Source organism: Limulus polyphemus, unplaced genomic scaffold, assembly GCF_000517525.1.
Source record: "Limulus polyphemus unplaced genomic scaffold, Limulus_polyphemus-2.1.2 Scaffold249, whole genome shotgun sequence".
Lineage (NCBI taxonomy): Eukaryota > Metazoa > Arthropoda > Merostomata > Xiphosura > Limulidae > Limulus > Limulus polyphemus.
The window spans coordinates 459,140-485,642 of record NW_013665859.1 but is presented as its reverse complement, the minus strand read 5'-3'; the positions used below and the strand labels follow the sequence as shown (position 1 = coordinate 485,642).

The following is a 26,503-nucleotide window of genomic DNA, read 5'->3' as shown; positions in this document are numbered from 1 at the left end:
TCCATCGTGGACTGATATATAATCAAAAGTGCTTTACTGTATAAATAATCCTAACAGTGTGATTAAATTGCTTCTTTAGAATCTATTTAGATAACATTTGTTAAGAAGTCAAATCCATATAAATTCATCAAATGACAAAATTGTATAAGTTCATACTATCATTGTGTTGAGTCACAAATAATTCACGTTTATCAATAAAAAGGCGCAGTCGTTTATACAGTTTCTGTAGCATTATGTACAATTGTAAAATATAGCCTTACTTATCATAATATATTCGCAATTGGTTTGAGAAAAAACAACGCTATAATTGTTCCTTTCTACTTTAATTTTTATTGTAGTTCACAACACGTAATATATTGTTAGTATTGAATTTTATTAAGCACAATAAGGCGTAAGTCAACCACGATAAATTTCTTACTTCTGATGATGATGGCAAGGGTTGGGTTTGCATGGATCTTCAGAAGAACAACCACCAAAATCAAACTGTTTGTCTCGAAGGCCAGCACATCTGAAGAAAAAGATAAAAACAAGGGTACGGATTAAGCGAAATTAAATAAAAATATATACCGAAACTTTACTTCTCAAACGAGACTGGATTGGACGAATTTAAATATATATATATACCAAAGCTTTACTGTTCTGATATGTTATCATAGTTTTTAATATTGTTTATATTTCACAGTCATGCAAAACAACACAAGATGGCGCCATAAAAAAGGAAAAATATGTTTTCGCGATAAATAGGAATTGATTTTAATCACGTAGCACGAAAATTGTATTTAATATAAGTCTTTGTCTTGAAACAAAAAATATCAAAATTAGTTTCGTTAACCTGTTGATCGTAACTCGCATTTAAGTAAATATTTTACTATTGCAAGAAATTTAACTCTTAACAAATATCAAAATCAAAATTCGTTCGTTATTAACTTTACTTCTTTCGCTCAGAATAAATTATTTACTTTAAATAACATAAAAATAACTAAATTAAAACATCTAATGTGTGTTCTATAGTTCAACATTGAAATAAACAAGTTGTTGTTTTTTCGTTCATTTAAATATTTTCATTTTTAGTGAGAAACTTGCATACCTCGCCAAACAAGCACTTGGGTACGTCTTGCCGTTAATTCCACACACTGGGACGTAATGGTTGGGGCAGCTACACGGCAAACCTAAAACGACATCATACCTTTAAGAAATCACCGTAATATTTTAAAAAAGTATCTTAGTTGCGCATGTTCATTTTAATTTATCACAATAACTGAAACATTCACTGGGAACACCTTGACCATTTTATTTGAAAACTGACTTAATTATTCTAGAGCAAAATAAATAAATTGCTTTATAAACATAATGTAATGCGGAAAATCATCTTATATTTATCATGGTGTGTACGCCTTTTACAAGCTAGCAAAGCTTGATTACAGTCAAATATGTTTGACATAAAACATTAGTATTAGGCCTATTATATTTCTGACACTATTATTAAACTAATCCCTCAGGGATTTTCAAGAATTAGAAGAGTGTATAATAATAGCATTCCAACTACACTATTTGCGACAGATTAAGAATACAGTGTTAAAAATACACGATAAGCCTAATACTGATGTCATATGACAAGTATAATTAATTATAATAATGCTTCGTCAGCTTGGAAAAGGTGTTCTCACCATAACAATTGTACTTGTGACAAATGGCTTATTTAAGTAGTGTTCCAATCAGTACTATGTTTGTTATGTCCTAGCCGACCTGATGAACTCTGGATTGCGCGAAACGCTTCGCGGCAAGGGATATGGCGAACATTGTGTGGCTGTAATACTATAATTATACACTCTTATAAATCTTGAAAATAGCTAAGGGACTAGATAAAGAATGCAATATTAAAAACTACAATAAACCTAATACTAACATCTTACATCTAATTGCATATTTTTTATAGTTGTGAAAAGCTGAGACCAAACGGAATTCGAAACGGCTGTCCCCAAACAGGGCACGTTTTTTTCCTTAAATTGATCAAAAACATATAAAACATCTCCTGTTGAAATAAAAGTCTCAATAATAAACTTATTTATAGATTTATATATCATAACACTGAAAAGTTTAAAATTTTCAGTGTTGTTTGTCTATACAATACCAAAACTTATCGAAGAATAACGTCATATTTTATACATCTCATAAATCTTTATGTTCTTAGATAGGGTTAACTACATGATAGTACCAAGATCTCTACAGGAAGTATTTTATTTAAAATTTCTCCTAGTCTTACATTGCCCTAAAATCACACAACACCGTATATCTCCCAAATCTTCTGTTCTAAGTTCTTCATGACTCCTTTGCATGTCACAAAATGACACTGCGATTACAACAGGTAATAATAATAATATTAGGTCGTCAAGAAATTACTGTCGCGTTTTGGAACATTTTCATTAACCACCCACCAGAAAACGTACGTTAGTGTAGCCTATATAATGTGTAAAGTTTAGTATACTCCAATCCCCTCATGGCAGACGACGAGACACACATTCGGCGTGTAATGCTGTTTGATTACAAGAAGGGAAACAACACCTCTGTAGCCACAAAGAATATCAAGAAGTTTATGGAAATGTTTTGAACGTTCGCAAGTGTCAACGACAGTTCAGCAAATTTTGTTCAAGTGACTTTAGCCTTAAAAACTGTGATGGCAGGGGCCAACATGTTGGAATTGATATTGATTATCTGAAAACACTTGTTTAGTCTAACCCAAGGCAACACACTCGTGAAATGGTTCTGAAATTGCATTTCTCTCATGAAACAATACGTAAACATCTAAGGAATACGGGAAAACTCCTTAAAGAAGGTGTTTGGGTGCCTCCCAAACTTTCCCATGATCATCGTTTCCAACATATGAACTATGCTTCGTCTCTTCTGGCGCGTAATGCACGTGAACCACTTCCGACCCCCAAACCTGGACTCCATCTGCAGAAAGTGATGCTTTGCATTTAGTGGGACATCAAAAGGGTAATTCATTTCGAACTCCTCAATCCACAGCGAACTGTCAATGCAGAGATCTATAGTCAGCAACTGGATCGTTTAAATCAAGCTCTTCATTAGAAACGCCCTTCAATCGTCAATTGGAAAGGTGTTCTTCTTCTCCACGACAATGCACGTCCAAATGTGACACGTTTGACTCAACACAAGATTATGGAGTTGGGTTGGGAAGTTCTCCCCCACCCACCATATTTTCCAGATAATGGCACCATCAGATTACCATCTTTTTCGTTTGCTGCAACACCATCTTAATGGGAAGATGTATGCAAATGTGAAAGGTGTTAAAGAGGACATCGACATAATTTTTGCTTCAAAGCCAAGTGATTTCTCTAATCAGGGCATTAACCACCTGATTGTAAAATGGAAAAGCATCATCGATAAGAATGGAGACTATTTCACTTTATAAATGTTTTATTTTGATATATAAGTTGTTCGGGTTTTTTCATCTAAAAAAAAACGACATGAATTTCTTGGCAACCTAATACCTTCCTATTAGAGTCAGCTATTATGGCTAAACTAGAAATCAACCTGGCCATTAGTATAGCTAATTAAATACACTTTTCTTATGCATCTACTTATAGAGATTAGTATTCATTCTTTCACCAGTCGGGTATCTGCTATGTTTACTGGTTTTAGTACAATGGTACACAATGGGACATATGCGCTCTGGATTTTAGTGTTGTAAGTCCATAAATTTACCATTGACCCATTAGGGAAACAGGTAGACCATGCATTGCGGTGTATATGAAATAATTTCACACTTTGTTTGTTTCTTGTTAAGCACACAGCTGTACATTATAGCTATCTACGCTGTGCACACAACATGAATTGAAACCGGAATTTCTGCGTTATAAACCCTCAAGTTTACCGCCAAGACGCCAGGGGACATAATTTTGTTTGTTTGTTTTTGAATTTCGCGCAAAGCTACACGAGGGCTATCTGCGCTAGCCGTCCCTAATTTAGCAGCGTAAGACTAGAGGGAAGGCAGGTAGTCATCACCACCCACCACAAACTCTTGGGCTACTCTTTTACCAACGAACAGTGGGACTGACCGTTACATTATAACGCCCCCACGGCTGAAAAGGCGAACATGTTAGGTGAGACGAGGGATTCGAACCCGCAGACTGCGACTCGAGCGCCCTAACCACCTGACCATGCCGAGCCAGGGTACATAAGATATCATAAGACTGGGGCTGCCATGTGACTCCAAAAAATTATACCCCCCTACCGCGGTGGCTCAGTCGTAAACCTCACAGATTACAACGCTAAAATTCAGATTTCAATACCTGTGGTGGGTAGTGCACGGATAGCTATGTGTGCTTAATAATTTATACAAATTACCGTTACCTGTGGAAAAATTATTAGGTAAATTTTGGAATATACGAGAAACAGAACATTTAAAGGTGTCCACAGATACGTGAAAAAATTTCTTAGTATGTCCGTCTTTTGTAAACTTAAAAAAAAGACTACATAATACTACCAAATATTTACAACAGCACAGTACGATCATCTAAACGCCCTGAATTTGAAAATATTCAGTATCTCAATGAGGATTTAAAGCTATTATATATACACCGAGACTGTAAACCTTCATAGTTTCGGGAGAAAAAAAACAAAAAAACGTTAGGACTGACGGAAAGCTTTGAAACAGAGACAAAATATTCATATTTATTACATACAATAACTACGTACAAACCTTGCATATATAGGGGTGTCATTGAGGGCGTTAGTCTATTCATAACATAGAAACCGATTTCTGGACGATACTTTTAAAAGTTTACTAGCGTATAACCCGTCAAAAATGACGAGATAAGTACTACCACCCTAACCCAAAATATACCCTAACCTCACACTTCATTAGCTAACTGAAATAAATAAATTTTGCGAAATCAAGCTTGACCAACAAAGAGGCAGAAAAGTGCAGTCGAGGCAGTCAAACGGCGGTAAGTTCTTTTGTAAACCAATCAAAATTAAGATCATTCATGAAATGAATTTGTGGCGTATTTATAAAATAATTATTTGTAAAAATCAGTTAGATTAACAACTTCTAATTTATATAAAATCATGTGCGTTTTGGTAACACTAGGTTCGAACAATGGGTTTTATGTCATGATGCTTAGCGACAAAAGTATAACCTAATATTGTTGTTAGTTTATGTACTGAAGGTATAAAATGAAATGTATAGACAACAAACTGGAAAAATATTTGTTGATTTTTTAACTTAGTCTCCGTTGATTAAAGAAGTTTTTATTTATTTATTAAAGATGTTGATGATATAACAGAAAATAGCTTAAAATTCAATCGATATTTTGACTTTCATGATGTCTTTTATGCACTTGGCTCCAGACTAGGCGATTCCACACTACGTCCTTACTTTAGGCTTATTATACCAACATGCATTAAACTTATAAAGTTTCACGGCACCCCTCCCCTCACGGCCGCTTTGCATCCCCATCACTAAAATTGTAATGGACAGACAGTAATCGAACTATTCTATCTGAATAAATGCATTTTGACTTTTATGACTCCTCCTGTTTAGAGAAATCGAGTGTGACGTGACACACGCTGGATTTTATATAGGTTAGATACAATATCACACTGGATTTTATATAGGTTAGATACAATATCATACTTACCAGTGCTCATGTATGTCGATTGTTTCATCTCGGTGTTATCCGGACATGACCGTTGGGAACACACAATTTCACCAGAGAAACAAATACATTTGTTACAGTCGATGTAAAAGTGTGAATTGTGAGCTGTGGAGAAAATAATTTGTACAAAGTTAAAACTTACCGCATAAATAGTCTATGTTTTCACTCTTCGTCGTTTTATATATACATATATATGCCTATATTTCACTCTTCGTCGTCTGATATAAATATATATTTTTTCACACTTCATAATTTGATATAAGTATGTCTATATTTTCACTCTTCATCGTTTGATGATTCCTGGTAATAATGATATACTACGCTTTATGTAGTTTGTTTAATATTTTATAATAAACAACAATAAATCAACAGACCTCTGAACTGTTGTACAACTTACGTATCTTGTCTCCTTTCAACCAGCAGTTTTTCTGGTTCACACAAGGTAGGTTGACACACGCTTCTAGTTTTCCCAAGGAGGAACAACGGCAAATCTGTTGCTCTTTCTGGCAATGATATTCGTGGGATACTTCTGGAATTCGAACGTAGGATCCTTTAGGAACAACGAGATGAGACATCTCTCCCAATTTACAACCTAGAAAACAAACACAAAATTGTAATTTTCATCACATTACACATGGAAGAATAATTTGTGGAAAGGAAATTCATACACACCTTAGATCAGCGTTTCTCCACTCACGGGTCGCGATCCAACATTGAGTCGTCAAAATATGCGAAACGTCGCGATCAGACGTAAAAATAGATGACAGTCAGTCTACTCGTTTATTTAGTAATCCAGATGTGTTTTACAATAAAAATATTTACTAGATCGCGACTGTCCATGAGTGTTTACAAATGGGTCGTGAGTCATAAACAGGTTGAGATCCAAGTCTTAGATAACACAGGTGCATTCAATATAAAAAGTAACATAAACGTTATGATGAGGTTAAAATATGTGTAAAGTTGAACGGGAACAAAAATAAAATGTGAATATAGTTGTCCAATTTAACTAACTTTGCGTCGCAGTTCAGTGTGAAATAGAGTTGTTCTTATTGTTCAAATTAATATTAGTTTCCTATCAGAGCAAGATACCTATTAAAAGTGAAACTAAAAACCAACCTGGCAACCAGTATAGCTAGTTGAATCTACGTGTTTGCTTTTAAAAATTAGAATGTATTGTTTCATCAGTTGGTACCCTCGCTGTTAACGATATTTTCGGCCTTAATCCCAATAATATCTCACGAAGTTCAACCAGCTCAGCAGATTTAGGCTATATATATGCATCTTAAGCTAACAGTACAAAAAGTCTTTATAATAAACAATAAACCAAAATAAAAAGGAATGACATTCGACATACTTAATAGTATGATCAATACTGTGAGCTAAAGTAACAATAAAATAGTAATACACCTTACCTGGAGAATACAGAAACACCAGCTGTCTGTTTGCGGAAATTCAAGTTACTTATAAAGTGAATATTTCTTACTAGTTTTAGCAAGAAATATTCAGTTTTATTTTTGTTTAATGATATATAATCATCTCACGCTGAACGTTTTTCTTTGAATATTATAGTTTTACGTGCATTTTCCATCGAATTAAAAAATATAAGTTTAAAACATCTTTACTGATAGGTATAGACCCTGGTATACAAAATGCAGGTGTTCATTTCTGTTCGGATTATATGCAAGTACTTTTCCCAATGTACTTATCTCTTTTGTGCACAAGGTTCGTAATAAAAGAAGCACAATTTTGAGAAGCTGGCGACATATAAAAATATTTTCTTTAACACCCGCAGAAATCGGTAACTAATATCAAATAAACAAAGGAGCATTTTTTTCTACATATTTCTTGCTGATGGAAAAATCATCTTCACTGGCACCTGTTTATTATTATTATTTGTATTGCTTTAATAATTTTGATTCCATGCACTATTTACTTTATGTTGACCTTATGTCGTAGCCAGATTTAAGTAAACAATTATGTTAATTTATACACATATTTTCCATCAAGGTTTATTGTTTTTTGTCTTGAACATTTTACTATACAAAGTTCAAGTATTATTTAAAGCAATATTAGCAATGTATGGAATTTTCTACAAGATATTTCAGTCAATGAATACAATCGATTGTGTCTATCTGTTCCTTTTGGTGAATGTATGTTTTTACTATCTATTTCTAGAGCTTAGAAAATGAATATCAGAACTAGTCGAAAGTTGATGTACTCCAATTATATCTTTAACAATAGATATTACAAAACATCTGAAAAATCTATATTACTCGTTGTTTTTTCATGGGTAACACTTACAAGTAAGTTACTTCCTCTGCTACTCTAACACTTACCGCTAAGGCACTTATGAGGAAAACAAGGCTGACCATGAGAGCATTCACGGTTCACAACACAAACATCAGTTCCATTACATGCCCTGGATGTACAAGGATGCGTCACTTCCGCTGCTACTCTTACGTGAATACTTTCTTCTGAAAACGTTAAAAAGGTAAATTTTAATAAAGAAGTCTGTCAGGAAAATCTCTCTCAAAAATCTTATTTTGCTCAGTTACAACATTAGTACGTTCACGTCATGTGACGTGGGCTACACTATCGGGAACTAAGCAAGGACTTTACAGTGTTCGCCTCAATAAGACTCTTCTGGTATCCACGCTCAACACAATAGCTATCAAAATAAATAAAAAAAGGCACTAAAGTGAAAAGATTAAAAGTTAAATCATTTTATTATTGCCAGAAACAAAACTGAACTTTAGTTACTGAACACTATAGTATTCAAAATATCCAACAAGGAACACATTTGCTGATAAGCACATTGACAAATTACTACAATATACATTTAGAGTTAGGGATTGAAAAGTATTCAAATAAGATATTAAGAAAACACATTTTACTCTTCGGACTTACAACGCTAGAAACCGGATTTCGATACCCATGGTGGGTAGAGCACAGTTAGCCCGTTGTGTAGCTTTGTGCTTAACTTCAAACAAACACATTTAGCCCAGAATGGTACAAGACTCACCTAAGTACGGTTTTAAAGACACACAAGGGGGATCCTCCCCTGGTGGTGAAAGAACCTCACAAAGTGTTGTTGGGGTTTGGCCAGCTGGAAGTCGACTGTAATCCACACACTTACTCAAAATGTCAATACAGTCAGATCTGAAAGAAATGTGGTTTTCTAAAAAAATAATATTCGTATACTTAAAATAGGTTTTCACATTTGAGTTTTGTAAACGTTACCAAATTATTATAACAAAATACTTACTTGCAAATCATGTTAGCGTGCGATCTCTGGTGGCAAGGTTTGATCTGTAACACACAAGCAATTGTTTTCCAGGTCTCTGGATAACATGTGCTAATATCTAACACGGGGACATCCATCACGGGCAAATGAATAACTCCTGCTCTCCATAGTTCTACGTCACTGCGTGCGGCACGATCTGCTCTTACTTCGCAGCTGCGAAACAGTTGGATAGGACGGTAGTTAAAGTTGGTACAATAGCTGAGCCCTTCACAACCTAGCTCACAGGGTTCTTCCGCTGTAAGACAAAATCCCAACTCATACAGGCCCAATAATTATAGCTTAAATACCATAACGTACAATAAAACTGATAATAATTACCATTCACTTACATATTCTACTTCGCACCTTAACAGCTGTTGTTCATGATCTAAATAGCGCCTAAACCACTGTTACATTTGTCCTATCCCAGCCGGCCTGAAGAGTCCTAGTATTGTGCGAAAAGCCTCTTCGGCGCTGGATGTGGCAGATGCAGTATGGTTGACATATTATGGCATATCTGTCTTTTTTTTCGTTCGTAAGTTTTAGAATTAAGTCCGGCAAAGCAAAATAGTGCTTCTGACATAGGCTCAGACAGGAAGGAAATTCTTCGTTGGTACTTTCTCGGAACCTACGCTCTTTCAAAAGTGTCTTATTTCGGCTTCAGAATTCGTTAGCCATTAAGAAAAATACTGTGACAATTTTACTGTAATTACAAAATCGCAAAACCTGACATCGTTTCTTTGTATTTGAATAATTTGAATATTTATCCGGATATTGTTTGTTTGTTTGTTATGGATTTCGTGCAAAGCTACACGAGGGCTATCTGCGCTAGCCGTCCCTAATGTAGCAGTGTAAGATTAGAGGGAAGGCAGCTAGTCATCACCACCCACCGCCAACTCTTGGGCTACTCTTTTACCAACGAATAGTGGGATTGACCGTCACATTATAACGCCCCCACGGCTGAAAGAGCGAGCATGTTTGGTGGGACGGGGATTTGAACCCGCGACCGCAGATTGCGAGTCGAGCACCCTAACCACCTGGCCATGCCCGGCCTCGGAATACTGACCACACATTCTCTGTCAATGAACTTGACTGTAGAAATTGTAAACAATAAAGTTGTTATTACACAAGTAAGAAAGGCAGCAGCGACAAATTCATAATACTGAACATACACAGAATCCAAGAAATAAATAAATCTCTATTTAAAAAAAAAAATCCCGATAACCTCAAAAGCTTTTTTTACATGTAATATTTTGGGGTTTTTGAGTAGTAGCAGTAGTAGCAGTGTTTGTTTGGTTGTTGAATTTCGCGCAAAACTATTCGAGAACTATCTGTGCTCGCCGTCCATAATGTAGAAGGGATAGAATTAGAGGGAAGGCAGCAAATAAGCATTATCCATCGACACCTCATCACCAATTAAAAGTGGGATTGACCGTCATATTATAAAGCCCACATGGCTGAAATGGCGATCATGTTCGGTGACGGGATTCGAACCCGTAACCCACAAATTACCAGACCATACCAGGCCCGAGAGTCATAGTGATTTGTTCAATATTAGTAAATATTTGGGGTAGGTTTAAATGCTAGGTACATCCCAAGATATCGGACTCGGTAGATTTGTATTGTGTCTTCTAAAGAATGTTTGTAAAGCTTATGTCGTCAAAAATTTCTTTTCTTTCGCACGTGAAATTGACTGAGTAGGTCATTTAGCTATAGATTATAGTATATGAACGACAGACGAGTAAAACTGTAAATCCAAGGGTTCATCGTATGAATCCCGTTGCCATAGAAACTCCCTTCGCACTTTGGGACCATAGGTGCATCATAATGATGCTATTCGCACGACAAGAGTAGCCTAAGATTTGATGGTGGGTGCTGTTGACCAACTGCCTTTCTTTTAGTCTATCAGTTCAAAATTAGGGATCTATTGTTTGTATCATTGTTTAATTACTCTTAACCATGAGCCCCCCCCCCCCACTGGCACAGAAATATGTCTGCGGACTTACAACGCTAGAATCCGGGTTTCGATACCCGTGGTGGGCAGAGCACAGATAGCCCATTGTGTAGCTTTGTGCTTAATTACAAACAAACAAACTTAACTATGAATTTATTAATCCTATTCATGCAGTTTTTATTTAAAAATTTTCAGACAAGTCCCAATCAAATATTTATACAAAGCTATCTACAGAATTTGGAGGTCCATTGGCAACAAGCACATACAAAGAATCTTGTTATAGTGGCTTAGTGGCGTCAAAATATTAATAGTTTTAGTCAGTCGTGTGAACAGCTTAACTTTTTGTTTTATGAAATTAGCAATAACCCTTTAAACACAGTTACAAAAAGCGGAACAAAATTTTCTCTAGTTATCGAGACTGTTGTTGTGCATGTTGCAAACATTGCAAGAGCCATTTTAAACATGGCAACATTTACAGTTATTCTGCGCAAATTCCAGGCATTTGCAAACAACTGATGCGTAGGATTCTAAGCATCGGATGGCATAACAAACTCAAGAATGAATATCTATGGAACGGGACTCACCAAGAGCCTATTGACTAGTAAATACAGCGCAGGAAGTGGAGTTAGATAGAATAAACCCTAAAGAAAGTAACGTCCGATATTAACAGGCAGTCTCTGACGTGAAACTCACAAGGTACACGTAAAAGAGGTAAGCTTAAGAACACCTGGCGAAGAGACACATAAGCAGAATTAAAGAGACCGGGGTACACCTGGAGAGAGCTAGAAAGGACAGCCCAGAGTCGATTTAGCTGACCTATGCTCCATATGAGGCGACAGGCGTAAGTAAGTACGAAAAGGATTTACAATCAAGTTTATAAAAACAAAAACAAACAAACATTCACTACTAAAGAATTTGAAAAACCTATATTTGGAACAGTACTTTAGCTGGTAACTCATCCTTCTGGGGGGGGAAGTACGGATAGAATTTTTATTTTTGTCTACAAACTAACAAACAAGTCTAGGCTGCATATACTTAACACGAAGTAATATTACATTGATAATACCGATTTACTCGCAATTTGGCGCTGAATTATAATGCGCAATGGCTTAATACAGAAGTGATACAGTGAGAAGTGTCTTTCATCACATTAACAAACAGTACGAATGCTGTCATCAACATGCTGTGGATTTTGGTTTGTTTCTACAGAACATTTTTCATAAATATGAAATATATTCACGTAAAACTCTCGTACATTTAAAGTGCAATTACTGAAGCTTGAAATCTGTAGTCATTATTATTTGTTCTAATATCTATTAAGATTGTTTGTTCAATTACTTAACACCGGGTGTTAAAATACCTGACCGAACTACATGGGCACGAAAACTGTTTCGAAATAAGGTTTTAAAATTGACGGATGACTTCTCGGGAGATGAGCTGAGTCTATAGTTGCTGGTATTAACTGTTTTGATTCCGATTTCCGACTTTTATTTTCTCACTTTACGGTTTCTGACACGTCTCCTAACTTTTGATAGTGCTGATTGACACTTCAAACATAAACACTCTCATTTCAGAGAAAAAACAAAAACAAAACACACACCATTATTCAGCTTAAGATTTGTTTTGGGCACTTAGGAAAATTAATAGGAACATTTCAAGTAGAGAAAACATACCAAAACTGAGAAATGTGCTCCATGTCAATTTCAAGTGGACAGAAAAGCTTACCATCTGCCAGACAGTGTAACATATCTGCTTCTGCTGGTTTATATTGGCATACTCGGTGGAATTCATCCCAAGTTGTTGCCCATTCGTTGGAAAACGTCTGAGGATAAAAATAAACACTGAACTGTTCTCAACGTTTCAACGTAATCTAACATGATAAACACGATAGAAAAGTAATGAATAAAACATCCCGGTATGTCACGTGGTATCTGTTTTTAAAGATGGCAGCTATTTCTAATAAAGCTACTAGGTTTAAGAAAATGGCAAATGCATCTCATAATTTTTGCTTCTTTCTTTTTTGTTTTCGACACCATTAATATGCGGTATTTCTCTTGTGTTTATAATTACAAATCACGTGAAAATGTATTCCACTTTATTACTTGTTACCAATCGTCAGTTAGGTTAATAGTTTCTTCTTCTTAAAAAAACAACAACAACAACAACTAAACACCTTCTTTTGAATGATAATAACCGGAAAATATTTAGAAAATTCAAAACAATATTTTCAAGCATTTGTAACAAACACCATTTTAGTGTAAAACGAAAACGTAGTGACCTAACAGCCAACTGAATCATTATCTAACCTAAGTGTGGCAGTCATAAAATAAAGTGTCTGCATTCGAGAAGACGAGAAGAAAATATTTTAGAATCGCCATGAATTGTTTTAGCTTGTTTTCTACTTCTTGAAAGAAATACCCCCCCCCCCCTCGAAACGCTCACCATGATCTATTATCCGTAGGAGAGGACTGAACGGAATAAAAAATAGCTAAAACCTTAACTTTTTGTTGTTTTCTAACATCATTTAACTTTAAGAAAACATCAATAAATAAAGTGATCCTTCATCAACTTACTTTTCTCTAAGAAACATTGCAAACTTAAATTAGTAGCAACTAAACTTGTGTCACAGTTTGCCATTTCTAAGACAATTATATCAAGATTACCGAGTCAAAACAATCAATTGCAACAAAAAGTTATACCTTCAGACACAATCTTTGACACGTCAAGGTCACCGCACGATAGCAGCACTGTAGCTTGGCACTGTCCAATCCGGTGTGATCTACTCTCGGAACCAGCGCAGACTTAGAGGAATCAGCGTTCGCCAGAAAACATTGCCACAACTCATCCTGATGTTCGGAATCGTGGTATTTTTTGGAAAGAATTAATTTAGATTAACAACTTTTCAATTTTAAACGTCCAAAAGAAAGCATAGTCAATTTGCGAGTTTAGGACAACTATTTTATTATCTTTGTAATGAAGATACTAATTTAAGTATATTTGGTAGTTTTGGTAAATCTTGAAAATCTTATATGATCGTAAACTTAACCCAATAACTGTATTATTTAAAGGAGTTAATAATTATATCTCGACACGAAAAGTAGACAAAAATGTTTGTTAATTTATTGTTTACTTTTGAAATGTTCATCTATTTTTAATAAAATATTTTAAGAAACAAACATTGATCTGTTGAAAAAGTGCAATTTTTCACAGACACAAAATGAAATGGTTCCACTGTATTTTTTACTAACTAAGTAATTAAGCACGCCATAGATCATCAAGTTGAAAATATACTAAGAAAAATTTAAGAAAGCCTTCTCGTTTATTAAAACATTTATATTCCTCGGTTTTTATATCCTTAAACACACCATTAGAGGGCTGAAAAAGACTATAACAGGCTACAGTATCAAAAATAAGCACACCACACTTCGATACTTCAGCTTCCTTATCGTAACATCCGAATAAAAATACCCAATCACGTGTTGTTTACATTGATACATATCTTTCATTAAAGCGAGTTATTTATTCCAGGCATTAAATTCTCACAGTATACATTACGCTGCCATTAATACATCATCTAGCTACCTATATTCTGCCAACTTACACAAACGGAAACCTACACCAGATTCAATCAAGAGTTTGTGAGGAATATTTTGAAAGAACGCGAGAGTGATTTCAGGTTAAGTTTGGTATTTGTGTTACAACCTGAAGGTGTACACATTAGTAACTGTTTTACCATACACTATATCCCAAACTAATTTTTTTATTGCTTTAAACTATACCTCTTAAAATGTTTTATGCAAAAAACAAACAAAAACAGTCAACTGGGCATTAAAAAAAGAGTGTAAGTTTTTTTTTACCTTGCTTTTTAGTTCTCCTGCTTCTTGAGATGACTGAAAAGTTTGAGCTTCTTTTCAAATAATATTTTAGACTATTATCAGTTTTCTCGACATATTCACCGACATTTCTGAAGCGAATCAGATAGGCAGTTCGAAATACTTAATATATTTCAGATGGTAACCTATAAATTACACTTTAAGTACCTAAGCTATATATATTTAGGAAAGAAAACAACAACTGTTCCATTTCTACATTTTACTATCAGTTTTGGAGATAAACTCTCATTCGTAAATGACAAAAATAACCCATATTTGAAGATGAATTAGTTTAAAGCTAGTCCCCTGGTAGGTTAGCGGTAAGTTTACAGACTTACAACTCTAAAATCCGGGCTTCAATTCCCCACTGTAGATACAGCAGATAACCCAACGTGGCTTTGCTCGAACAAAACAAACAAACAAAGTTTAAAGCTTGTCCAATAATTTATATACGTTTCGACAAAAGTGTAGCTATTTTTCTAATGTCAGTTTGTAAGTAATTTATTCCTTAGGGTTTGTATTATCAGCTTCTCTAATCTACCAGTTAGTTGGGCAGTTTTTATTCACGTTTCTTATAATTTTGTTAAAGCCAAAAAATTAAAAAAACATTATCGTGACACTTGTATAATGAATAAGACATAAAACAAAAGCTAAGAGATAAAAAAACTGGATTTACTCACATGAGGTAGAGGAGGTCCACAACCTCCTTGTATTAGACTATCAATTATCTCTTGGTCAGTAGTCTGAGTACGTAGGACTTCGCGACAGATGACACGGCATTGCCGATTGGAGGATTGTTCACAACAGTGAAGATCTGTGAAGGCCACCAAGAAAAAAAAGTTATCATCAGCGATTGTATAATACTCAATGTGCATTTATAATGCTTGTCTTATTTTGAAAACCTAATTAGACTTGACTTAGATTTGGTGTACCAGCTGCGTGCGGATAAAAAACGAATATATTCGTTTTTCGTATAACCTTTGTTGCCCATTATTATTTTTGAACGCGTTCTTTGTCTTCAGAATCATAAGAAGAATTCAAATAACTTCTTTAAGTTCGGCCATGAAGATTATACCACGCTGCATTGACGTACTTTTTAAACGCTCAAGACTTAAGTTATGTGGATTGAGGAGGTCGTCGAGCTATTAATTACACGTTAAATATACCTAAATATTATTTTAAAGGCCAGTTTTGTTTTAGCCTTGATCATTCATCAGTTTCTTTCTTTCTTTTTATTTTTTTTTACATGATCACCATTAACTTGCTTGAATCAATCTAGTACACAAATTTAATGGAAGTCTTTATTAAAAAGTATGTTTTTGTCCTAGTAGTCCTTGTGACATTGTTATACCCCTTTCCCCTCATGGGGATTTTATAACACCATATTTTTACGGCCCATGGACTATAGTGCTTTGTTAAACTGAAACATATCTTCCCCTTTACTGTATGTTATAGCAGCTTCTGAGTGAACAAGCAATTACTAAAACGGTAACTAAAGTATTGGAATAAAAATATCTAAAGATTAATTTAGGTGATTTTGAAAAGCTTAATCATTCAAGTATAAGTTTGAAAAATAGGAAACTGTAGTAGTTTCAATTAAATAAATTAGTATTACATACACGTATGTAAGCCAAATCATTGTTCTTTGTGTGTTTGCAAGAATATATTTTAACTACAACATGTTTAATGTGTAGTCAATATTTTATTTTTCCGTAATTACAGGTGATGTTTTACATGTCGCCTTTTGAGTTTAAAAAATAATTTCTGTTCCTATAGTCAAATATAGATGGATAATGCAAATAACGCCTGAAAATTGCATGCATATCGTATTTCCTACCTATTTCCTACCAGCTACATCGCCAAACTTCTATGACATCTACAGAAATACTACTAACGTGGGTTCGGGTTATCTAACGACTTATAGTAACATCGAAATACTGATGAAGATGATAAAGACATTATGTAGATGTTTTAGTTTTAGTACTTAATACAATTTCTAATGAACCTATGAGAACTAAAATATGGTAAAGTACATTGTCAGTATATAAGATTACAAGGTTACCAAAAGAAAACGTCCGACTAGCTAATCATGTCCTTACAAGTGAAGTTTTCGTCAGTAGATACGTCAGGCTGGATCAACATAAAATTTCAGTAGAACCTCACTCTTTTTTTTTCTTTATGTTCATGGATGATGATACGTCATTATATGTTTATGGATGATGGTACGTCATTATATGTTTATGGATGATGATACGTCATTATATGTTTATGGATGATGGTACGTCATTATATGTTTATGGATGATGGTACATCATTATATGTTTATGGATGATGGTACGTCATTATATGTTTATGGATGATGGTAAAACATCATATGTTTATGGATGATGGTACGTCATTATATGTTCATGGATGATGGTACGTCATTATACGTTTATGGATGATGGTACATCATTATATGTTTATGGATGATGGTACGTCATTATATGTTCATGGATGATGGTACGTCATTATATGTTCATGGATGATGGTACGTCATTATATGTTTATGGATGATGGTACGTCATTATATGTTTATGGATGATGATACGTCATTATATGTTTATGGATGATGGTACGTCATTATATGTTTATGGATGATGGTACATCATTATATGTTTATGGATGATGGTACGTCATTATATGTTTATGGATGATGGTACAACATCATATGTTTATGGATGATGGTACGTCATTATATGTTCATGGATGATGGTACGTCATTTCATTTGAATATCTACTACAATTTGTTTCTCAGATCAATCACCACATTCTCAAAGTTGAAATCAGATACGACAAAAAAAATAGAACAATCTAGTTTGTTTGTTTTTTAAATGGGTTAGCGTCAGCCCTCCTAGAGGGTTCAACAGCGTTATAACACAAGCCGATTCTGTGTTGTAATATTCTCATAACTTTGGTGGTAAGCTGATTAAAGTCATCAAGATAAAAAACAGGAACTAAAATACTAAAAAAACGTAGTTCGTGGCTAAATATAAGTACAGAAATTTGTCAAAAATCGCATTTGTCTTCGCCCCTAGATACTGCCAACCCCAGTAGCTGCACGTACGTTAATCACATTACCAGGATGTAGATTCAGTGTTAAACTGTTACGCCATCAAGAAGATTTAGGTTTTATGGTTAGTATTTTAAATGGATTGTGCGATACGTAGTTTTCAATTCAATGCACGTTTTTGTTGTTATCGACTATACTTACTTCGGGTGGGGTTATCGGCAGGTGTGGTGTGTGTATAATTACGAACACAATGGAGCACTTGAGGACTGTGCTGTGCACATTGATTAAACACTGCCTCTCTGATCTCTTTGCTAGGAGTCATGGAAGAACGAAACACTTCCCAACACGCTTTACGGCATTCTGGTCTTCTAGACTGTTGACAACAGGACTCTCCAACTACAAAATACATCATCGTTAGCTATTTCTCGTATACCAAAACAAGTCGATTTAAAACACTTTTAAAAGAATGGACAGTCCTGAACAACGAACCGTGGGCTAAATCAAATAACCAGACATCCGAGAGTGAAGTAGAATTAAGTGTAGAAAAGCTGCTAAATAAACCCATAAGCCTTCTAATTTTGTCTGTCGCAAAAAGTTCTTACATACTTCTTTCAAGTAAAGTTATTAAACATGCTGCTAGAAGTGGAGGTAAATAAAAACATACGTAACAACTGACAAACTTACTTTTTATTTACACTTAACTGTCTAGCTGCTTTTCATCGTAGATATTCTTCTAAATATTAGAAGTAGAGGTAAATAAAAACACATACGTAACAACTGACAAACTTACTTTTTATTTACACTTAACTGACTCGCTACTTTTCATCGTAGATATTCTTCTAAATAATAGAAGTGGAGATAACTAAAAAAAAACATACGTAACAACTGAGACGCTTCTTTTTTATTTACACTTAACTGACTCGCTGCTTTTCATCGTAGATATTCTTCTAAATATTAGAAGTAGAAGTAAATAAAAAACATACGTAACAACTGACAAACTTCCTTTTTATTTACACTTAACTGACTCGCTACTTTTCATCGTAGATATTATTCTAAATATTATCAGTGGTGTAGGAAGGAGATGCTAAAAACAGCTCCCGTGCTGCCAAAAGCAGCTCACTCTAGAGGGCCTGGGGGCATGACCCACAAAACATTAATATGATAATATAATTTACAGTTGCTATATAAGTAAAATATGTAAAAGTGGGGTTGCTACAGCAACCCCGGTTCCGACACCTCTTATTATATTTCGAAATATAGACTGTAAAATATTGTGATAGAGAAACATGTAAATATTGTGAACGATGAATTTTTCGATATCGTGATGTATACACTTGTAAATAATGTGAAGGTTAATGAGAATTTTATTTGTTCTTTTTAAGTCTGCAATAACGTTACGAATTCATATGCAACCCATTCGCTAACTTGTTAAACCTATTTTACTTCTAAACACTGAATAACACAGATAAAATAAGAATATATATCACAGTGATAAAAAATAAGTTCCTTTTAACAAGTGCATAACTTACCTTCCTGTCGATCAATACAGAAGTAAAATGAGATTTCGTCACTATGTCGACAAGTATGAGACACCTCAAAACGAGACTTGGCCTAAATAAAATGAAAATACGTTTTTTCTCTTTCTTTTTGTTATTAAGTAGTAATAATACACATATTTTGTTCAGTTTTATTTAGATAATGTATAACAATTTAATTGTTATATAAACTGTTAAAGCTTATAGAAATAAATTGTATCATAATATTAGTAGAAGGTGTAATTGTGGTAAATTTTGAATTCTATTAAATCAATTTTTAGGAAAAAATATTACCTATATATATATACTGGTCAACATTATTTATTAGCGCATAGATTACTTAATTGCAAACAATTGCGCTAAAGTTTCTGTCATTTATTTGTTTAAGCGCAAAGCTGTACAATTGGATATTCTGCACTGTGCCCACGTCTGAGATAGAGTCCCAAATGCTTGCGTTATAAGCTCGAAACGTTGCCCTTCTCAAAACTCTAGACAGATGCAGTCCATCCAATGAGAAACAATATTACTATTTCAGTAGGCCACCAAAAGAAATATTCGTAAAGAATAATACGGCGTTTTTAAATGGTTATGCGTGTACTGGAAATTTGAGAAAATTTGTGAAAAGACTAGTTTTAATAAAGTACATTAAAAAAGGTGTATCTAAAATTATGTTGTTAAACAAAACCGAAAACGCTGAGCATAATGGAAGAATCAATCAAATTAATATTAATAAAAGTTAAATATCACAGAAAAGGGACGATAAAAATATTGAACATAGATGATACATGATAAATACAGCTTACTCTGATAAAAAGTTGCTAGTCTTACCTTTAAACAGGCTAGTCGACAGCTTGCTGTCTGGGGGAGGCTGCAACATGGACGCCCCACCCATTCTGCCCCACGATCCACTTCTGTGTAAATATATAGAAGAACAGTTACATGCATATTACTCATGACAAAAAATTAAAATTTTATACGAAATTATAAAAATAGCTTCTTTTCTGTGTATTTAATAAAAAAAATATTATTATTATAGTTTTACAGCAGTAGTGTCGCGAATAATTATGTCTGTTTTGTGTTTGTCGTTATCCGGATAAAAATGATTACAGCATAAGGTTCCAAAATTATAATAAGATCGTAACAATGAAAAACTAACGATAAGTGGTGCGATCAGTTAGTCAATGGTCCTTCATGAGAGATTTGGTTTGTTTTGAATTTCGCGCAAAGCTACACGAGGGCTATCTGCGCAAGCCGTCCCTAATTTATCAGTAAAAGATTAGAAGAAAGGCGGCTAGTCATCACCACTCACCGCCAACTCTTGGTCTCTACTCCTTTACTAACGAATAGTGGGATTTAGCGTCACATTATAACGCCCCCACGACTGAAAGGACTAGCATGTCTGGTGGGACGGGGATTCAAACCCGTGACCCGCAGGTTACGAGTCGAGCGCCCTAACCACCTGGCCATGCAGGGCCCCCTCCATGAGAGACCAGAAAATTAAAGACCATATTAAGGAAGATATATCTTTTTACGTTACTTTCCCACGAAAACAAACAATACATCTGAGGAAACGGTAAACATTTCTTCACAGTAAACAAATAACAAATCTTATAAATGGTAAATTCTATGGTTGGTAATGATTGATGATTGTAGCAGCCAAATCAAATCGGTTTCGCAATGTCTAACAGCTATGTAATTTCACTTACAGTCCAGTCTCCTGTAGTAGTAGTCTCATGAAGATGACGATTAAGCAAAATTTTAAATATCTCAAGCATTTGTCAGTGTTCCGTTCCGTTACTCTGAATTAATTGGTATAATTTTTTAGTGTTCTGTTCCGATAATATTATTAATTGGTCAATATAAATCTTAAAATATTTTTACAAAGACTCTAAAATTTTCCTTTCGACTAATAGAATCTCAAAACAACATGTGAATGTGATAACAATTTGTTTATTCGTAATTAAGTACAAAGCTACACAATGAGCTATCTGTGCTCTGCCCACAACCGGTATCGAAACCCGATTTCTAGCGTTGTTAAGTCCACAGATATGCCGCTGTGCCACTGATACGCATGTGATAAAGTAGAAATATTTATATAATTCGTTTCTTCGTTAATCCGTTGGATTATGAGGAAATTGCTCTTTTCTGTCGTCACGGCAACCCGCAGTCGTTAGGTCTAATTATGTTCAATCAGAATGGCAAAAAGCTCTCCACCCTAGATCTATCAACAAGTTAATATAAGTCATGGTAATTAGATTCTCTATAAGGAACGATACATGTATGGTAAATTCAACTGGTTTTAGTACATACAGTTTAGCCCTTCATCCTACCTGTCACGCCCTTATAAATGGGGGGAAAACAAAATGTGAATACAGGCCACACTTCAAAGAGCCACCTGTTGTTAAGATGTGTAAAATCCATGATGACAATTTTCAGCGCATGTTTCGGAATATAAAACCTGAACTGGAACAAGGTATCTTAGAAATATGACAAGAAGGCAACTCCGACAGACAAAATGTAAAATTTTATAGTTATGGCACATTGAAACTTTGTAAGTTTGTACACTTCAAAATTGTTTCGCAAAACTACACAGAGGGCTTCCTGCGCATAGCCGTCGTTAATTCTGAACTGGATAGATGAAAGGAAAAGCGGCTTAGTCGATAGCACAAACCGCTAACTATTGGGTTATTCTTGTCTAATGGAATAGTAGGATTTTGACCGTTACTTTTACATCGCATTTTCGCGGCATCAGGATGCGAAACATGAAACCCCGTATTCACAGACCCAAGAATGCTAACCTAGGCCATGCCCAGCTACAACATTGCTGAAGCGATGGTCTAGCAAGCGTTTTCGATCGTCTACGGTCAGTCTTCGAGGACAATCAAATAGTATTTATTTCATTTTAGTAAGTAATTTCTTTCGTATTTTACACCGGTGGTTGAGCGACAGGTTTAGGGGGCTTATAACGCTAAAAATCGGGTTTCGATGCCCGCAGTGGGAAGAGCATAGATAGTCCATTATATAGCTTTTCATTTGACAACAAACAAATTTTAACTTTATGTAAGCCTTCAAGTTTTCAACAGAGCCATCCGGAGAAGCACATTTTTTTGCTATTATTTTATCATACGCCTAGGCCACACTGTTCGTTTAGGCTTTACAACTGAGCTCTAAAAACTGCCGTATCTTATTCTAAACCAGGCAATAGTATATCAGAATTTTGAAAAGGAGTTTATAATGTTATTCCTTTTAACAACAAAAAGGCTCAGACACAATGCAGCACTTGGTTACTTACTTTATTACACGTGTTTGTTTCAGATTTTAAGATTTTAAACAAACAAGGAATATATAATTAAGTAAAAGGATAATTATAAAAATTTGGCCTGTCGTTGTCTGACAAATTCGAGAAACACGTGAGAGTGAAAAAATTTGATCAATAAGCAATAAAACGTAATAAGGAACTGCACAAAATGGTTTGATAACAGTATAACTGACGACTGAGATGTAAACGGAATTGGGGCCTTAAAACAAACCCTGCTTAAAATCTTCTTTGATCTAAGTTTAACATCCCGGATGAAGAAATGTGGGGTGAGGAAGACGAAATATTAATGGTGTCTAAGAGCAACATTCTGTTCTTGTCAGTTCAACACTGCTTCACGACAAACTTTTACTGTACCTCAAAAGGTTATATTGAAGGCAATTTACTGGTCATTACGCCATGACCAATATTTTTACATGAAACAACGCTAAGTCGTTTATTCTTTCTTTAACTCCACTACAATCCTCAGAAAAAAATAAGACCAGTCTTAGATTTTCTAAAAAAAATTAATGAAGCATTTTTTTTTTTTTAGTTTTGAATAAAAGTAAGATTTCATGAGGTAAAGAACACAGAAAAATAAGACAGAATAAAAAACTATAGCAACGCTTGAATCGAAGAAATCAAGAGAGCTTGGGGGGGGGGGCTGTTGGTTAGAGCGCTTGACTCGCAATCTATGGGTCGCGAATTCTAATCCCCATTACTGAACATGCTTGTCCTATATGGTTGCAATCTGCGTTGGCCGGGTGTAAAACTTCTTGGCTACCAAAATTACCACTCGACATCAGACTAGTTGGGATTAAGGTCGTTACGGAGAAGAGGTACATAAAAAATCGAGACATACATAAGATTTTAAGTATAGTGACAGTAGAAATGTAGCAAAAATTACCGAAAATATAACTACTTTTTGTCTAAATAAGACAATAACTATTACTATACTTTACGTCCGTTTTGGTTATATGAGAAAGATGTTAGTAAGAGAAATCCTTGGTATGTAAGAAAATACAAAGGAGTATTAATAGAAGGAGAATGATAAAGCAAATTACTTTCAAAAGAAAATATTACGCTACTTGAGTTTCTGGACGATACAGATTACTGAATAATATGACTGTAGATTTAAAAGTCTTAGAGCAATGTGATATTTACTCGGTTACTTTTTCTCGCTTCTATAACCGCATATCATAAGGTTGTATGTTTTTCCCCCCTGAGGCAATTAATTTCACACATGATAACCCTCAAGTTAACACTCCACCAGTACAGTATGCATGCTCACTAAAACTTCCTTCTCGTGGAAAGTTACGTTGACAGGTGAGGGTGTTAGCTGGTGCTTGCGGCTAAAGTTACCAGAAATATTGCACCACAGAAAAAAAAGGGGGCAGAACGTCACCTAAGATTGCATGTATTTGGAAATTTAGATACCACTAGAAAACTAAATATCCCATGTGTTTCTTACCCCCCCCCCTCTCATACCGTAATAAGATACTATATCTTTGCAATTTCTCACGTTGATTAAATAAAAAATTCAGGCTTAGCGTATAGTTTGTTTCTAAATTCGAACGTCACTAGAACATTATATTTCAATCCACTTCATTCAAATCTTTGCTACAAATCATATTAAACAAAATGTGGTGAGTGTAATGTCGGGAATTATCGAATTACAATATAGCTAACTAGAATAATTTCGATAATGTAGAAGAGATAAAATAACAAACTAGGTTTGTGATATGTATCTGAATCAGTCAATAAAAGAAGGGTGTATATAATGAGATTTTTGTGTTAAACATAACAACCTTCAGCAAATATTGTGTATTAAAATACAAAACCTGCATGTTTCCTTCTAGAAGAGTGCAGAAGTACAAAAGAAGTGTTTAGTCATTTCATTAAGTCGTGAGATTTGTGCGGCCGAACACAAGCTAGAAAGATGGTAAATCTACCAAAATTCTGACAAAATATAAGCATTTGTTTTCTTACTACTGGTTGTAAAACTTCAGAGTTCGAGCAAAAAATGATTTCAGGAAAATTTGTGCCATTTTAAGGTTCCCTCGCATGGTGTGCAATTTCATTTCAGATATTTCTAAAAGTAAGGTAATATTACACCGTAGCATAATGAAACTAAATGAATTCTTGAGTCATATGCATTGCTTGAAGCAACTTTATGGAAAAGATAAAACCTGGTCTTCAGACTTTCCATAAGACAATATTAATTTTACGAAAAGCGTTAATACTAATCAATTTTCTGTTTTTAAAACTTTTTTCTTTCCATGTAGTTACCCCCAGTAGCACAACGGTATGTCTGCGGATTTATACCGCTAAAAACCGGGTTTCGATACCCGTGGTGGGCAGAGCACAGAGAGCCCTTTGTGTAGCTTTGTGCATAATAACAAACCAAAACATCCACGCAGTTTTGTGAATATATGGAAATAATGTATGATCGTTTTGGAAACTAGAATGTATATTTTTTAAATGATAAAATATAACTATTTTATTGCAGAAAATCCTTCACGGATTGTTTAATGTCCATTTTATATATTTCGGAAAATATAGAATTAGTTTTTCTTTTTGTGCTCCTTTTACATTCTTTACTGGCTTTACCTTGACAACAAAGGATCAAACTTGACGAAATATGTTCCATTGAAATTGCACCTTTCCTATTGATTAAATTACAAAAATAAATTATTATTCAATTTCTTGATTTAATCTGGAAGTTTTAATGAGGTTACAGCTTTCTACTTAAGCCAAAAATGAGAAACGTTTTAGAAAAGTGTGTGTCCAATTCAAATTTATAGAGTAAATAATGTAATAAATTTGTAAAGTAAAATACAATATAATATTAAGTAGTCATTTTGAAAGTCAGTGAAGCGTTAGGAAAATTTATCACGATAAAAAATAAAAATAGTAGACATTGTACTTAACAAGCAATCTCTGACTCAACGGTAGCAGAAATAGTAAGGCACTTTGTAGGAACCATACTTTTTATCCTCAGTATCTACAGGAATCTTAATTATTTTATGGGGAATCCAGAGGTGTGTAGATAATATCCAAAGAAATTTTGGTTAGTAGAGTTTGGTGATATTTACCCTAATTTAGATAAAGGTCATTGCACTTCTGTAGTACATAAATAAAGAAAAAAGTTGTCAAAAAAGGAAGTAAATGTAGGGATGGCTAATATCAATCCATCAAAAACAATTCAAACAAGATAGTAGGGATGACATATGCATCATCCTTACATAATAGCACAGCCACACAATGTAGTAGAATATTAATAAACAAAATAGGATAAATTAAATTAAACTGTGATTGAATAGTTGTATATATATATATTGCTATATGTTAATTCTTCTCTGTGCTATTATGTAGGGGTGATGCAAATGCCATTCCTACTATCTAGTTGGCATTGTTTTTGAAGGATTGATATTAGCCATCCCTACATTTACTTCCTTTTTTTTGGAAAGTTTTTTATTTACTTATTGTTTTAATGCAGTGTTTCAATAGACATAGGAAGGTTGTATTTATAAGCAAGTACTAAATACATTCAGATTTCAGCTGTAATATTTATTGTTTATCTATTATTGGCTGGTAATTCCTGTTTCACCCTGTACTTAAGTTTTTTAAAGGAACATCACATTTCTGTAAGAAAGCTAACTCCAAAAGGTATTGATAACATCGTTTACACTAGAATTATGATTTTTTTAAATTACTACTAGTTATCAATAATACTTATAAAATCTGATATTTCGTTTGAAACTATGTCACTTCAGTGAAATTGGTTGACACTTTTGATTTGGTTTTGAGTTATCATGTAATAAAAAAGAAGCA

At 34.4% G+C, this 26,503-nt stretch overlaps 1 protein-coding gene across 1 annotated transcript in view; it reads right to left on the bottom strand.

Annotated features, from left to right (window-relative positions):
* Positions 1 to 414: 414 nt before the first annotated feature.
* LOC106478778 (reversion-inducing cysteine-rich protein with Kazal motifs-like) overlaps positions 415 to 26,503 on the bottom strand; it is a 92,106-nt gene continuing 66,017 nt past the window's right edge. The window contains exons 5-17 of the mRNA XM_022382445.1: positions 20,203 to 20,285; positions 19,369 to 19,450; positions 18,041 to 18,235; positions 15,468 to 15,601; positions 13,615 to 13,761; positions 12,641 to 12,737; positions 8,944 to 9,217; positions 8,701 to 8,837; positions 8,015 to 8,152; positions 6,076 to 6,270; positions 5,661 to 5,783; positions 1,088 to 1,169; positions 415 to 508 (exon numbers count right to left, since the gene is read on the bottom strand). Coding sequence (XP_022238153.1) covers positions 415 to 508; positions 1,088 to 1,169; positions 5,661 to 5,783; positions 6,076 to 6,270; positions 8,015 to 8,152; positions 8,701 to 8,837; positions 8,944 to 9,217; positions 12,641 to 12,737; positions 13,615 to 13,761; positions 15,468 to 15,601; positions 18,041 to 18,235; positions 19,369 to 19,450; positions 20,203 to 20,285 — 1,781 coding nt within the window. The remainder of the gene's footprint in view (positions 509 to 1,087; positions 1,170 to 5,660; positions 5,784 to 6,075; positions 6,271 to 8,014; positions 8,153 to 8,700; positions 8,838 to 8,943; positions 9,218 to 12,640; positions 12,738 to 13,614; positions 13,762 to 15,467; positions 15,602 to 18,040; positions 18,236 to 19,368; positions 19,451 to 20,202; positions 20,286 to 26,503) is intronic.